This window comes from Lycorma delicatula, chromosome 1 (assembly GCF_047948215.1).
Source record: "Lycorma delicatula isolate Av1 chromosome 1, ASM4794821v1, whole genome shotgun sequence".
Lineage (NCBI taxonomy): Eukaryota > Metazoa > Arthropoda > Insecta > Hemiptera > Fulgoridae > Lycorma > Lycorma delicatula.
The window spans coordinates 115,386,985-115,402,265 of record NC_134455.1 but is presented as its reverse complement, the minus strand read 5'-3'; the positions used below and the strand labels follow the sequence as shown (position 1 = coordinate 115,402,265).

At 28.9% G+C, this 15,281-nt stretch overlaps 2 protein-coding genes across 2 annotated transcripts; both read right to left on the bottom strand.

Moving 5' to 3' along the window:
- Positions 1-28: 28 nt before the first annotated feature.
- LOC142317608 (uncharacterized) lies at positions 29-619 on the bottom strand. The gene has a single exon (XM_075354165.1). It carries the CDS (start codon positions 617-619, stop codon positions 29-31), a length of 591 nt encoding a protein of 196 aa, XP_075210280.1.
- A 2,440-nt stretch (positions 620-3,059) lies between these two features.
- On the bottom strand, positions 3,060-13,696 carry LOC142317607 (uncharacterized). Its single transcript, XM_075354164.1, has 5 exons — positions 13,685-13,696; positions 13,398-13,526; positions 12,516-12,892; positions 4,487-4,652; positions 3,060-3,209 (listed from the first exon to the last, which is right to left on the bottom strand). The coding sequence occupies exons 1-5, from the start codon at positions 13,694-13,696 to the stop codon at positions 3,060-3,062; spliced, it is 834 nt and encodes a 277-aa protein (XP_075210279.1).
- Between the last annotated feature and the right edge of the window lie 1,585 nt (positions 13,697-15,281).

The following is a 15,281-nucleotide window of genomic DNA, read 5'->3' as shown; positions in this document are numbered from 1 at the left end:
TGTGCCAGTGAAGTTGTTCCTGCCGAAGTCATTGCATGAAGATTTTACATAGAATTGTTATTGGAGAAATTAAACCAAGAGGATCAAATATAGCTGCTATGGAGGAAAGAATGTTTCTCTTTGTGAAGTTCTCTCTTCCAACAATGTTAAAGGAAATTTGAAATTTATCGGTAGTTGGGTGCCATAATAATATTCCTAGTGTTTTTACGTTTCCTTCATTACAGAGTTGTAAAGGCAGCTGCGTTTCCCTGTCACTCTGTGGAACGTTTTGCAATAAACTAGGTGAGTTGGAACACCACTTTCTGAGGTGGAAGCCTCCCCTATGGAGTAATTCAATTAATTCATTTTGAATTTTACTTGCATCTTCAATTGTGGCAGCACCTGATAAGCAATCATCCACATACATATTTTGTTTTAGAGCTTGTGATCCCAAGGGAAATTCTTGACCTTCGTCTTTAACTAATTGATGTACACTTCTAACTGCCAAAAATGAAGCCGGAGCGGTACCATAAGTCACAGTTTTTAATTTGTATTGTTTGATTGGTTCTTCTGGATGACTACGCCAAAGAATCCGCTGCAATTCACAGTCAGCATCATTTACTCTTATTTGCCTATACATCTTCTCAATGTCTGCTGTGAAACATACTTGTGTGTTCTAAACCTGAGAATAATTGAACACAGATCCTGCTGAATAGTTGGACCAGTGTGCAGAGTATCATTTAACGATAATCCAGAAGAAGATTTAAATGAAGCATCAAAAACAACTCTGATCTTTGTTGTCGAGCCTTCCTTGAATACCGGATGGTGTGGTAAATAGTAAACCAAAGTAGAACTCGTAGGAGAATCAGCTAACTCCATATGTCCCATTGACTCATATTCTTTCAAAAATCAGATGTATTTCTCATGCAGCCCTTCATCTTGACTCAAGCGCTTCTCGAAGCGAAGAAATCTAGCTGTGGCGCCATCCAGTGTTTCTCCAAGATCATGTATGTTTTCCTTTGCGCAAGACGAACTATGCAGCATCCTTCATCATCTCTACTAGTATTGTGACAAAAATGATCCTCGCAGAAGTTATTGTTATTTGTTTGCAGCTGAATCTCTTCTAACTCCCAAAAGCGTCAAATTTGGTCATCTAACCCACCATCAATAATAAGAAAATTTTGTTGTTCGCTGGATGATGCATTATAATCAGATTTTGGAATAGGTCCCGACAAAATCCAGCCAAGTTCGGTATTAACAAGAGTAGGGTGACCAGGTTTAGTGATTTTGTCTGCTGGTAACAATAAATTAAAATACAATTCAGCACCAATTAATAGATGGTATTTTTATTTTTCAGTGAGAATTGAAGGTTTCTATTAGAAATTACATACTTCAGTTTCTGAAAACAGACAGAAATTCAACATTATTAAAGTATAAAACTCATTACGATGAGTTTGTTCAATTAACGATAAAGCATTTTATCCCTATTATATGTTTACTTCAAATTATTTGCACTTTCTGCAGAGGTTTCATTTTTATAATTAGAGAAACATATGTTATGTGTAAATATCAAGGTAGGGAGTATGTATATAATAATAGGTTGTATATAATTTTTCAACCATAAAAAGAATTTCTAAATATTTGAAATTTAAATAAGCATAACAAAATAAAGTGCTCTTGAGTTATATATATTAATCAAGCATGAACAACTTTCTGCTTAAGTGGGTATTGTTTTATTCACATTATTTGATATTTGTGAGTAATTTCTCTAAGGAAATAACTAACCATAGAATGAAATTTTATTTTATTACAATAATAATACTTGGATTTCAATAGATTAAATAAAGATAAGCTGATTAATGAAATAAGAATCATCTTACACTAAACAAAAGAAAAAGAGTAACTTAATATCAAAAATACCTAATAGAAAAGTATCAACCAAAGTTAAAATAAAAAAATTATATTAGTTAAAAATTAAAAAGTAAAGATGAATTGTACAATTATAGAAATTGTTCTAAAAGCTATTTCAATATGCTTGCCTCTTCATAGTTGACAAGAGACACAAAAATCCTAGGCTGCATTAGTTTGACACCAATGACACCCAACTTTTGTGTTGGCATACTAGAGAACTTGTTAAAATTATAGGCTCAAAAACATTTTGTCAGTATGTTTTTTATAAAAACATATTTTACTTTGATCCTCAAAACAAGATGTATTGGGTTTAGATTCTATGTATTAACTTTAGTGGCTTTCAAAAGCCACCGAGATTCTTTAGTGAAGCATTTGTCATTACAGTTGATGTCTTAGTAAATTTATTAGCAAATTCCTTAAATCAGTAACAGGATTATATAATTCCTGCACAAAAAGACATACCACATAATATTTAATATCTTTCATGTTTTGAATATGTTTTCCTACTGTTTATTCATTTTTTGTGTTTGAATTTGAATTTTTGGTGTTTCAGGTTTACAAAATTTGACAAAAAATATCTTTTTAATAAAAAGTTTTTTTTAAGTTTTGCAGATTAAAAATGCTAAGAAAATTAAGAAAAAAGAATTAAAAGCAGGTGAGAAGAGAAAATAAACGATAATTGATATACAGTTTTAACCAACATCAACTCCATAGTCATGAATAATAAAATAATTTAAAGCACCAGTAACAATATCAATGAAATATGAACTGCTTCACTGAATGAAGCTTTAGAAAATGATACTATTCATTATGTCATATTCAATTACTAATAATTGTTTACGTGTTCAGATGTTGTAGAAAAACATAACCGGGCATATGTTTTTGGAAACTTGTAGATTACGGATATTTAAGAATAAACAAGCGTGTTTACATCATTAATACAGTAGGAAAAATTTTATTAACAATGTTGAGTTAGATGTTTGTTTGTTTGAACAGTAAGAGATTTGGTGTCTCACTGTGCTACACTCAAAAGCACTAAACTATTAACTAAAATTCATTAAGATCAAGTATATTAGGAAGCAGGTGCTCCAAAAAAATTAATTTACTAAAGAAAAAATGATGTTAGCTGACAACTCTGTAATAACTACTAAAATAAAAATATATAAATATTATAGCAATAATAGCGAAACCTGATAATTTTGTTGAACATTTTCTAGATCAGTTTTCAATGCCTCAGATATATTCAACTGCTTTCTCAGTACTTCACACTCAGAGGTAAGATCCTGAAGTAATGTATCTTTCTTTTCAAGAGATGAATTCTGTAACCAGTAATAAATAACTATAAACCGATGTTATTAATATACTGTAATTGTCAGAAGACAAACAAGTATTCATACATACAAAAATGCCAATTTCAATAACTTAAAATTAAACTAAAATATTTTGTATAGCAATCTGTAAATGTGAAAGAGTATTCTTTCACATTTCAAAGTATTATTTTTAGTCATTATTTTCAAACAAGTACATTAGGCTCGTCATGAGGAAAAATCTGGAACAAATAGAGTTCTGCTATTTATTTTTGGCAACTTGATTTTAGTCATATGCCTGTACGAGGCTATGGACAGTTGCTTTAAGGGGTTTGTTTGAGGTTAGCAACAACAGCGCATGTGCATTTCATTCTGTAACTGGGTTCAAGCTGTCAGCATAATATATATATTATGCAAACAATATTGGTAATGTATTTAAACTTACCACATTTTGTTTTACTGCTACCAACTTGTTTTAATAATCAATTTTAATTCCAGTGTTTTTATTTTTAATACAAACAACCAAACATACATATACACATATGGATTTACTCATCAAATATATTGGTTTTTGTCCCCAAACAGACAAACATAGGCAGTTATACGTGAGAGCCAAGGCTTGCAAATAAGTGAGCATTGCAAATAAGTTAAATTATGTTACTGTAATCCTGATATCACACAACCAAACAGGGCTAGGATGTGTTATACACTTTTAGTGCATCTTATTTCAGGCAAATTGGTTTATAAAAGAAATTATGAACTACTTACTTTTTTATATTTACCATATTTTAATTTTTTTTGCAAAAAATTGATTTAAATCAGTAGCAATAACATAAACAAAGAAAGTAAAACACAAGCTAAATATAGATATCACACCAGTGGTATATCAAATAAAAATTCATTAAAATATCAGTAAAAAAATGTTAATTTTTGTTCAATACTTTTTTCTGTTTATCCATCACCGTCTAAGTTGTTATGAGAAAATAAACTCAATTTCCACAGATGTATTTCTGCTGGAGTACATTGATAACAGTTCCAGACTGATAAACCCAACAAGTCGCAAATTTATCGATTAATATCATCATAAGAATCTCTACATAAAATTCTGAAAATCTCTAAATTGAGATTAAAAATTTTTATGTTTAAATAAACTTCATTAACACAAAATGAAAACTTATTTTCAAGTTATTCAGTTAACATTAAACTATGAAAAAAAAGCATATCATTTAATACTATAATCATACAAAGGAAATCATAAAGAATATTGGTAATAGTGCATTTAAACTTACCATATCTTGCTTTAATACAGTCAATTTGTTTTCAAAGTCAATCTTAATTTCATAGTTTTTATTTACAAGTTCCTTCTCCAAATTTTCCCAATTTTTCACAGCTTTATCAGCCTCTACACATAGTCTATGTTGATCCTCTTTAAGAGCATCATTCTCACTTCTCAAACTGAGTTACATGAAACAAAGTCAATTTAAATTACAGATAAACAGTGATACAATGATGTTGGTGTTGGTGTGATTACTAGGTATAAAGTTAATAAAACATGTCTTAAAGTTTTTAGTTTTAGTCATTCTACAGTCTTCTGAACAGTTTACAGTCAAGGGTTGCAATAATTTTTTTTACATGATTATCTAAGCTATGTTTTGCAATCAGCCATAATATAATTCAATACTGTTCGTTAAATTCATTACAGCATTTCATTTTTGTGAGTTAATTTAAATAGTGTGACAGCTGTTTTTATACAATAATAGAGGTTAATTATATTTGTAAGGATTAAATATAGTAACTCGAGATGAAATAAAACTACTTAATAAAACTTACTTAAGCAAAATAAAATCATTACTCAGTCACTCACACACATCATCACTATTAACTGGGACTCAAATATATTAACAATACTCCCAAAGTATTTAAGTCTTGATCGAAATTGAAAAATGAATGGTAATATGTTTTCAAAAGAAAAAAATATTAGGTACCATTTTTGTACCATCTATAATAAATAGAAAGAAGAAAAAGTTAAGGCTGGAACAAAATATTTTCAAAATTAATACACATTTCCAAAACATGTTTATAATATTAAACACACAGAAATCTGATGATAATTTTGGAACTCCAAAACAAGAAAAGAGTGGAAGTTAAAAATACATGAATTCAAAAAAGGTTGCAGTAGAATTGTTTCTACAAAGTTCATAAAATCCTGAATACAAAGGCAAAAATAAAAAATTAGCAGCAATGTCTATAGGAAATAATGTAGCAATACTAAAGTTTACCTCAGTGAAATAAATAACTTGTACATATCTTCTTACTACTTCACTTTCTGTCCTAACTTGTGCAAATATTACATTCACAATAAGCACAAATAAAAAGTAAAATATTATTTATATAGAATAAAAATACGTAAAACATTTATTTTAAAAGCTTATAATGCTTAACTGTATATTGATTTTTCTAAATTAAAGTTAAATAAAGTAAAAATAAAAATAATTAGTGGCTAAAAGGAAAATACAAAATTATCAGTCTGCACTACCCTGAAAAGGTGAATGAAATGAGTTCAGGTGAACCCTGGATTCATTTATGTAATTTACAGGGAAAAAATGAAAGAAAAGACAAGTTACAAAACAAACATTTTTCAAATTGAGTGCTTGATAAACAAGAAAATTACATTACACTCCTTAATAATATTTTAATGACCAGGGTGCGTGAAGTCATATGACCTGATCGAAGATTATCTGTGAAAATGATTGCAGAAGAACTCAACATCAATCGAGAAACTGTTCGTCTAATATTAACTGAAGATCTTTGTATGAGAAAGATTTGTGCAAAAATGGTCCCCAAAAATCTCACACAACAACAGCAAGAAACACGGAAAAATGTGGCAGCCAATCTGTTAGAGCAAACTGAAATCAATCCAGATTTATTGAACCGTGTTATCACTGGTGATGAAGGTTGGTTTTTTCAATACGATCCAGAGACAAAATGCCAAAGTTTGCAATGGTGCTCAACGGGATCACCCAGACCAAAAAAAGCTCGCATGTCAAAGTCAAAAGTGAAATGCATGCTTGTGTGCTTCTTCGATTCCAAGGGAATTGTTCATAAAGAGTGAGTGCCTCCTGGACAAACAGTTAACCAATATTTCTACAAAGAAATTTTAGAAAGACTTCATAAACGAGTTAGTTCTTCATGTCCGTGCAAACATTGCTGATAATTGGATTCTGCATCACGATAATGCGCCATCCCATACTGCTCTGTCAGTAGAGCAATTTTTAACCTCAAAACAAAGTCGCTCCATGCGACTTTTTTCTATTTCCAAGAGTCAAAATGGCGGTCAAGGGACACCATTTTCAAATAACACAAGATATCCAAAAAGCTGTGACGAGGGTCTTGGAGGATATTACAGAAGATGAGTTCCAGAAATATTACCATCAATGGCAGAAGCGCTGGAATAAGTGTGTGCAATCAGAGAGAACTACTTTGAAGGAGACAACACTAAACATGACTAAAACGGTAAGCAACATTTTTTTTCACATCAGTCTCATTACTTTATTGTCGCACCTCGTAGATAAAATATAAAAAATATATATATACACTAATAATGTAGTTCAAAATATAACTAAAATTTGATAAAAGTAAATTTAAACCGCATACAAGACAAACAATCATATAATAAAATATTTAAAAAAATAACAATCGCCCTGACATATATAATTCATGTAGAATTTTAAATTAAAATAAAATGCAATGATTGTGACCATATACATATATAGGTAAAACTAATAGGTCTTTTAAAATTAGATTTTTAGAACACATAAGAAATTATAAAAATGGTAAATCGGGTTTATCTAATGTTGCTGACCACCTTATTAATAACAACATTAAGTATCTAATATTCAGAAATTTGGAAGTAGTGGAAAACAAGATATTTAATTTAAATAATAATAGTAAAAGTTTGGACATTTTATATGTAAGAACAAAAGAATTTCTAACTTCAACTTTTAGACAGGGTATGAAGATGACACTATTATAAAAGCAGCAACAGATGGCAGCACATGTTTAGATAAAATTAGATAGCAGAATGTATATAAACTATTTCAACTCCATTCATTGGCTGGCCAGGTTACATACTCTATTTTATTTTTAAAGTCAATCTTAATTTTTAATTCTTAATTGATGTCATATTTAAATATTTTATTTTACTGACTTCATGTTTTCTATATATAACAATTTTAATTTAAAAATTTATAGACAACTGATGGATGTGGGATTCACGAAAGTGCTATTGGAATAAATAAAATAAAAATAAGTTAAGTTTTATTTCATTTACTTTGTAATTGGGTTGTTCAAGTTGGTTTTGGATTATAAAAAATACAATATTACAAATATATATATAAAATCACCTACATTTCCAACACAAAATTCTCATCATGGGTCTGCAGTAAATAAACACTGACCAGAACACCATGGAATCTCAAGAATAAAGAAACATAGTGGCATAAAGTAACAGACAAGTTCTCAGATCTACTCAACCTAACTATAAAAAACATCCCAAAAAACCCTGTTAAACAATTAATTGGAGACTTCAATGCGTAATCAGGAAGAGAATAAGATACCGCACATCACTGGAAAATGGTCAAACCAAAACGAAAACAATAACATACACAGACTAGTCAATCTTTGTAGAAACTACTACCTAATCTTGAAATCCACATATCAAGATAAAACATCTAAAACTCAAAACCTGAAAACACCTTGACTACTGGCAACTAGACTATGTCTGCATGTACATATACCACCACTAGAAGATCTAAAATGTGAAAGTTCTTTGAGGAGTGAGACATAGGGTCAGATCACATGAGTCAAAATTAAAATAAAATCCATTCGCAGAAGAAAGAAACATAATGAAGCCCCTAAAACTAAAGAAAAATGAACCCTACCCAACTAATCAAGAAAGAAAATCAAAAGGCAATCTAAAAAATAATCAAGGATAAATTCAAATATCTAGTAAACAAACCTAAACACACATTGCCTAAGAATTAACTCCAATTAAATCCTGTAAAAAATATCAAAAGTGGAAAAGCGAATGTGACAAGCATGGCTATTTGGCCAATCCCAAAAATCAGAACATCCTTCCAAAATCTCTTAAAACAAAAAAACAGAAACCACCCGAACCCTGACTTCAGAGTCACACTGAAGTCAATATAAGAAGAATTCAATAAAAAAGTCAAAAAGACTACTACACACAACCTTAAAAAATCAGCTCCAAAAATATGAATACCTAACCCTTCTAATAAAGATTGAAAACTGTAAACTGGCTCATAACAATAAAGACAATGCGGAACTCCTGACAACTCCAAAACGGCAAAGAACTGACAGAACTCTTAATGTTCAACACTAACAACCCAATAACACCACCAGAAAACATCAACCCTACCACAATAAAAGAAGTCTACTAAGCACAGAGCGAGATGAAGAATTACAAAGCTGCGAGACAAAATAAGACTAGTAGAGAACTTGAAACATGTAGGAAGATCAGCAAAAACTGTCTTTCATAAAGAACTTCTCAACATCTTGAGCAAAGAACTACAATGGACCAGCACTCATCCTTCCACTACACAAAAAAGGGACAAAACAGACCCTAACAATTACAGGGACTCTCACTCCTTGACACAACATACAGAATTCTTTCAGAAATCATTAACAGGATTGGTTTACAACTCAAGAAAGAGAGAATATTAAGAATGTTTCAGACACTGGAGAAGCTGTCCACACAAAGTCATTAATCCCAAGCTAGTAATGAAATAAAATAGGAAAAGAAGCAGAGACATGACTGCATCCACAGAGATCCCTACTACAAATAATAAGATACCTCAAACCACACACCAAATTAATAGACATGATAAAATAGACGCTCACTCACGAGGTAAGCTCTCTGAACAATTTAAGATCAAAATAACACTGCGCAAAAATGGGCTCTCACCAGTCACCACTATTATTCAACTGCACTCTAGAAATAATACAGAGGGAATGGCTCAAAAAATGCCCACAAAAGTACAAATAGACAGAAAAATCAAAACAGACTGTCTTGGTTTCACTAATGAATTGGCACTGTTGGCAAACTACACCAATGAAGCTAAATCACAGATATTAAATTTCAAAATATTACAAATATAACTGGACTCATTAGAAAAAACAGAAATTATGTCCCAAAAACATATTTCTTATTACATAAACTGTAATAAAATCAAAATACTACCCAATTTAAATACTTCAAAGAAACAGTAACAAACTTAATGAAAAAAAACCTTGATCCAAATAAGAAGAAACAAAAAACTCAAAAATTAACCTGGTGTACTTACAATAAAAAAATACCAATCAATAAACGCAAAAATAGACAGTACAACACAGTACAACGCAGTCATGAAACCAGAAAGAACTTATTCAGCAAAAACTCTCTTCCATCTGAATGAACAATCAAAGACAGACAGATTCTAGAAAACTGAATAAAGTACGAGAGGTGGATTGTGCTCAACAAAGTCGTGTATAAAGACTTAGAACTGATCGCTATATCATGCATAAGAGACTAGGATTCTTTATACATATCATGCGGATGCAAGATTAAGACTTGCATCAACAGCAGTAGACAGTATAATGTCGACTTGAAAAACACAAACACAGAATGCGATAGATGAGAAAAAAAGAGGATCTAAAAGAGATTTTAGACATTACAAAAAAGATTAAACAAGAAAATCAAGAACAAAAAAAACATGCTTCAAACTCAATGAAAAGAAAAAAATTCACAACAAGAACATATTCAACACTAAAAAGAACAAAAATATCAGAACAAATGAATGAAAAGTACAAGGTCCAAACAGTCCAATCAAAGAGGGTAGGATAATGGACTAAAGTGATCCTATGTGGTCATAAAAGACAATATTATATATTGGATTAACTCTCTACTTGATTCATCCAAGTGTAGAATAAAATAAAGTAAAATGACACTCACCTTATTTTTTCATAATGTCTACAATAGTACCTTCATGGCAACCCACATCAGCTGTAATTCTTCTGTAAAAAATGTTTATTACTAAATTACATATACAACTCAAAAAGACAATAAAAATATATAACATATAAGAAATACAAAATTTATTATAAGATTTAAAAATTAAATTAAGATTAAAATTAAGAAGTTCAAAAATTGTTAAATTTATATGTTTAAAAGAAATATAAAAAATTTTAAACATTAATAAAATTAATTAAAATTATTGAAATTAAAAGTTACATATATGATGTCAATTATGTCAAAAAAGATTGTTTTTTAAATATTTTATTACATGGCTATTTGTTTTATATGCAGGTTTAAATTTATTATTATCATAAGCTTTAGTTATATTTTCAACAATACTATCATATAGTAATAGATGGCAGCACAGTTACAGATAAAGATTATGATAATACATAAATTTTAAGAATTCATAAAGTATTGTAGTACTGGCTAGCCAAACAAGTAGTATAATTTGCTTTTAACCAAATTATCTTAATTTTAACATAATTGACATTATATTTTTATATATAACTTTTAATTTCAATAATTTTAATTAATATCAATTTTTAACAATTTTTTTTATATTTCATTTTAAAAATTAATATATTTAAAAATTTTTTAACTTTTGAATTTTTAAATCTTATAAAATAAGTTTTATATATTATATAATTTAATTATTTTGAGTTTAATATGTAATTTGATAATAAATATTTTATAAATAAGAATTACAACTGATGATGTGGGTTTCCATGAAAGCAATATTGTACATATTATGAAAAGATAAGGCGAGTGTCATTTTACTTTATTTCTGTACATGGGTGCATCTATTTTAGTTATAAAAAATAATAATAGTACAGAGGTGATATAGGTCTACTTATACTACTTATTTTATTTTGGAAAATATTTATTCTTGATTATGACTGTCATCTCTGCTGCAATGTTTAAAAAACATGTGTAGTAGGAATAGGTCATTTGTCATGGAGTATGTACCCTCCTTTGTGGCTACATCAAGAGATTTTGTCCCATTCACATATAAGTAGGCTAAAAATACAACTATCATGAATGCATATACTTATTACTGAGATTCATGTGAATGGCCCTTATGTCATATAATGTATAGATTGTATGATTTAATCTAAACATAACATCATGCCCGGTACTTGTACCATCAATAGAAGGCTAATAACAATTTAAGAAAAAGTTAAAATAAAGGGCTGCCAGTTTTACATGACATTTTTACCCGAACTAAAGTGAAAAGTAGAAACTGAAAATCATTTGTACATTTTGTACTAAACTTCATTTCTTATACGTGCTCCTCCTCAATCCTTGAAAGACTGTCAAATTGCAAATATTTCATTTTTTTACTATTTGCAAATTGGGAATGAGATAAAATTTATTACAGGACTCAGAGAAGAAAAATTAGCTTAGAAAAATGACAGATAATTTAGTGGTATTTTATTGAAATAAACTATGGGACAAAAAAATAATATTCTATTAGAGAAGAGTAGAACAGAGATATTGTTCAGCAATTAATATACCATATATTTACTGTAGTAAATCATGCTACTGAATTTTTTTTTAATCAAATTGCAATGAAATAAATATAATTTTTTCACTTATTTCCAAATTTAATTTCACTGTAAACATAAAAGTTGTATCCTCACATAAATCACGCACCTGCATTACACGAGCTAAAAGTTTTTCCCTTGCCAATTGCTATATCTATTGTACTAGTCCGTTTGTTGTGCTTGTATTTTATATAAATGTGTCATGTTGTTAGAAATCACATGATGCCATTTGGTTTGATATTACAACACTCTAGAATCCCCCCAAGCAAACTACAAGTAAAAACATTATATATTAACAGTTCATTAATCACATTTTAACTTTTATATTATGTAAAATAATAAATAAATAAAAGTGTTAGTTTTCCAAAGTAGTTTGTTGATTAAAAGTTGAATAAATACATTATATCACTTATTTTTCATATGCAGTTATTATGATTGCATACTAACTGCAGGTCAGAAATTGGAAAAGTGTGACCTTTTTAATTTGTAGATGTAGCTTTCTAACATATGACATAATACATTTGTCATAACTAAATGTATTTATACAAAACATTTTTCTGTTAACTGAAGACCTCTAGCAACATAAACTACACATAAATAGTACAATAATAATCACAAAATTAAATGTATAGTAATTGTCATATTACAATTAAGTTAAAAATTAATAGATGTTAGATAAAAATCATAAGGAATACATACGATTTGTTGTTCAGTTCTAATTTTGCACTCATTTCATTAAGAAATTTTAGTTTAGCTTTAATCTCTTCACAGTTTTTGTGTGATTCTAGATATATGTAGTGCTCTTTTTCAATCAATCTCAGTTTCTCAATTATTTTTCCATCTGATAATATCTGAGAATTTAAAGTAGACAATTCAGTTTTATAATTAGCAATTTCTTCTCCTAACTCTGTCGATTTCTTATTACTAATAGTCAGCTCATACTTTAAGGTTTCTATATTTTGTGTTAGCAGACAATTTCTGTCAGCAAGATTAGATATAACACATTCATTTGAGGACTTTAAGTTTTTCAGTTCATGAACTTCTGCTTTTAAACATTCTGAAACTAATTTTTCAACCTGTAAAAAGTAAAGCATTTCCATATAAGAGTGGTTATATGATTGTATTACAATTTTTATTTTAATCAGTTAATATAATTGTTAAATATTATTGTAATCTTAAATTCAAACTTTAAGATTAGAAATTAATTTTATAAACAAGGGTTACAAAATATATTCCCTAAATAAAATTATGTCTATCAGATTATTTCCAAATTTAATAAGATATTATTAATAATAACTTTCTTTCATAACATTCAGATATATTAAAAAAAAAAAAACTAATGCTAAGACATTAAAAATATCAGCTAGAATAAACTCTTGAGCTCATTTACAAGCTGGACATGCTGTCAAGCTTGTAAATGGGCTGTACAAAATTCACACATGATATTAAACTCAGTGCTATCCTAACTCATTGCACAAAATCAAAATAATTGATGTGCCAAGTAGAAGGCTCAGTATCGTGTTTGTAATTAATCATATAAAAGTAACAATAACATTAGAAACTGAAGTATAGCAGCAAAACCTGATAATCTTTTTGAACATTTTCTAGATCCATTTTCAGTGCTTCATACATTTCCAACTGCTTTCTTAGCAGTTCACACTCAGAGGAAAGATCTTGCAGTAATCCATCTTTCTTCTCAAGAGATGATACCTAAGTTGAATAAATAATTACAAATGGTTAGTGTTAATAGTATAATATATTCTATGAAAAGATAACAAATATCAGTAATAATTATGATACATAAATATGAATACGCAAAAACCTTATTTTCATTCTTAACTATGAACACGGTTCATTCATTCACAAACCCAGTACCACATGTAACCAGAGTTTTATTCATCATGTGAAATTGTCAGCGTATTTTAAGTATTTAAAATGTGAATATGATAACAATAATATAATGTTGGTGAATAAGGTTTTATATATATTTTAAGTGGAAGAGGGTTTTTGTTTGTACAGGATAAAGAAAAAAAAACCCTGATTTATTGCTACAAAATTTTTACCATGTTTCTTGTCATAACAGAAGTTTTTTTGGATATATTTCATCTCTCTCTCATATTTAGATACATATATATATACATATATATATATATATACTACATATTATATATATATTACTATATATATACTACATATATATATATATATGTAGTAGTGGAGGTTTGCTGCTTGAAGCAAAAACTGAATGAATTGTATTAATGTATTGTGAAATGTGAGTATCACTGTGAGAGCCGGGGTTGAACTGATTCAAACATCTAAAAACCAATTTCTAAATTCTTCATTCAGAATTTCAAGGGTAAAAATTGATTTTTGAATTTTCTTTGAAACCCCCCCCCCGTACTTTTTAATTTTAATTTAAACAATTTTAATTTAAGGGATATCTCTAAAGTAAAGACGCTGGGAAATTTCGCTCCTTAAGATTGGCAAACTTGTGTTACTCATGATCATGCTAGTAATGCACACACTACATTATTGTCTGTAAGTTGTCACATTGTAGTATCTTTGATTATGTGTGAGTTGTTACATTAAGAAATGAACATGAAAATTGATGTTGCTGCAAACTATGAAATAAGTAAGGTCATGTTTTTTAAAGTATCAAAACGTTATGCCAGCTGAAATTCATAGGCAGTTGGTTGTTGTGTAATGATAATGTAATGAATGAAAGAAACATCTGAAAATGGTGAGAAAGGTTTAGAAATAACAGAATTAATGTGCATCATAACCTTTTTTTTGTTAAAATAAAAATAACTTTATTCAAATAGAATCATATTTTTGGCTTTTTGCTATTATTGCTTTTTATTTTTACAAAAAAAAAAAAAAATTAGGATTTAAAGCTATGCAATATTTCTGAAATTTCAGTACACTGATTAATTATACATGAAATGAAAGAGAAACTCAGTTAACAATCAGTTTTATCTTTAGAGCAAGCTCTAATGTCTACAGATTATGGTTTGCATGCTAGCTTTGCAAACGAAATGATGCACTGTGACAAAGACTTTCTTTGGTGCTCACATTGAACACGTTTTTTTATAGAAAAAACAGTTAAATAAAACTTAATAAATATTACATAACATTGAAATCACGATATTTATTTTGAAGCACACAGTACAAAACTTGCATATATTTTTCATTTTCTTTTTTTCATTAATAATACACATTCACCCTGCATTTACTCTATTCAGCACAAACAACTGCAAACAAAAGTCAATAAAGTAGAAAATAATATATTTAAGTTCCAGCCTTGTCACACCCAAAGCATTTGGAAGTCTGTAGCTGATCTCAATTCTTTGTATCAAAGCAAGGATTGCTTTTAATAATAATATCACTATATTCAGTTAGCTATCTTACTTAAAGTATTTGATAAACACAGATATTTACTCAAGAATGCAGCACATTAAACAGCTT

Excerpts from the sequence above, each read along its gene's own strand:
- LOC142317608 (XM_075354165.1), bottom strand. The coding sequence starts at position 619 with ATGTATAGGCAAATAAGAGTAAATGATGCTGACTGTGAATTGCAGCGG.
- LOC142317607 (XM_075354164.1), bottom strand. Across the intron at positions 12,893-13,397 it reads ATGTTCAAAAAGATTATCAG|GTTGAAAAATTAGTTTCAGA; the intron begins GTTTTGCTGCTA and ends TACTTTTTACAG. Across the intron at positions 3,210-4,486 it reads CTGTATTAAAGCAAGATATG|AATTCATCTCTTGAAAAGAA; the intron begins GTAAGTTTAAAT and ends TACTGGTTACAG.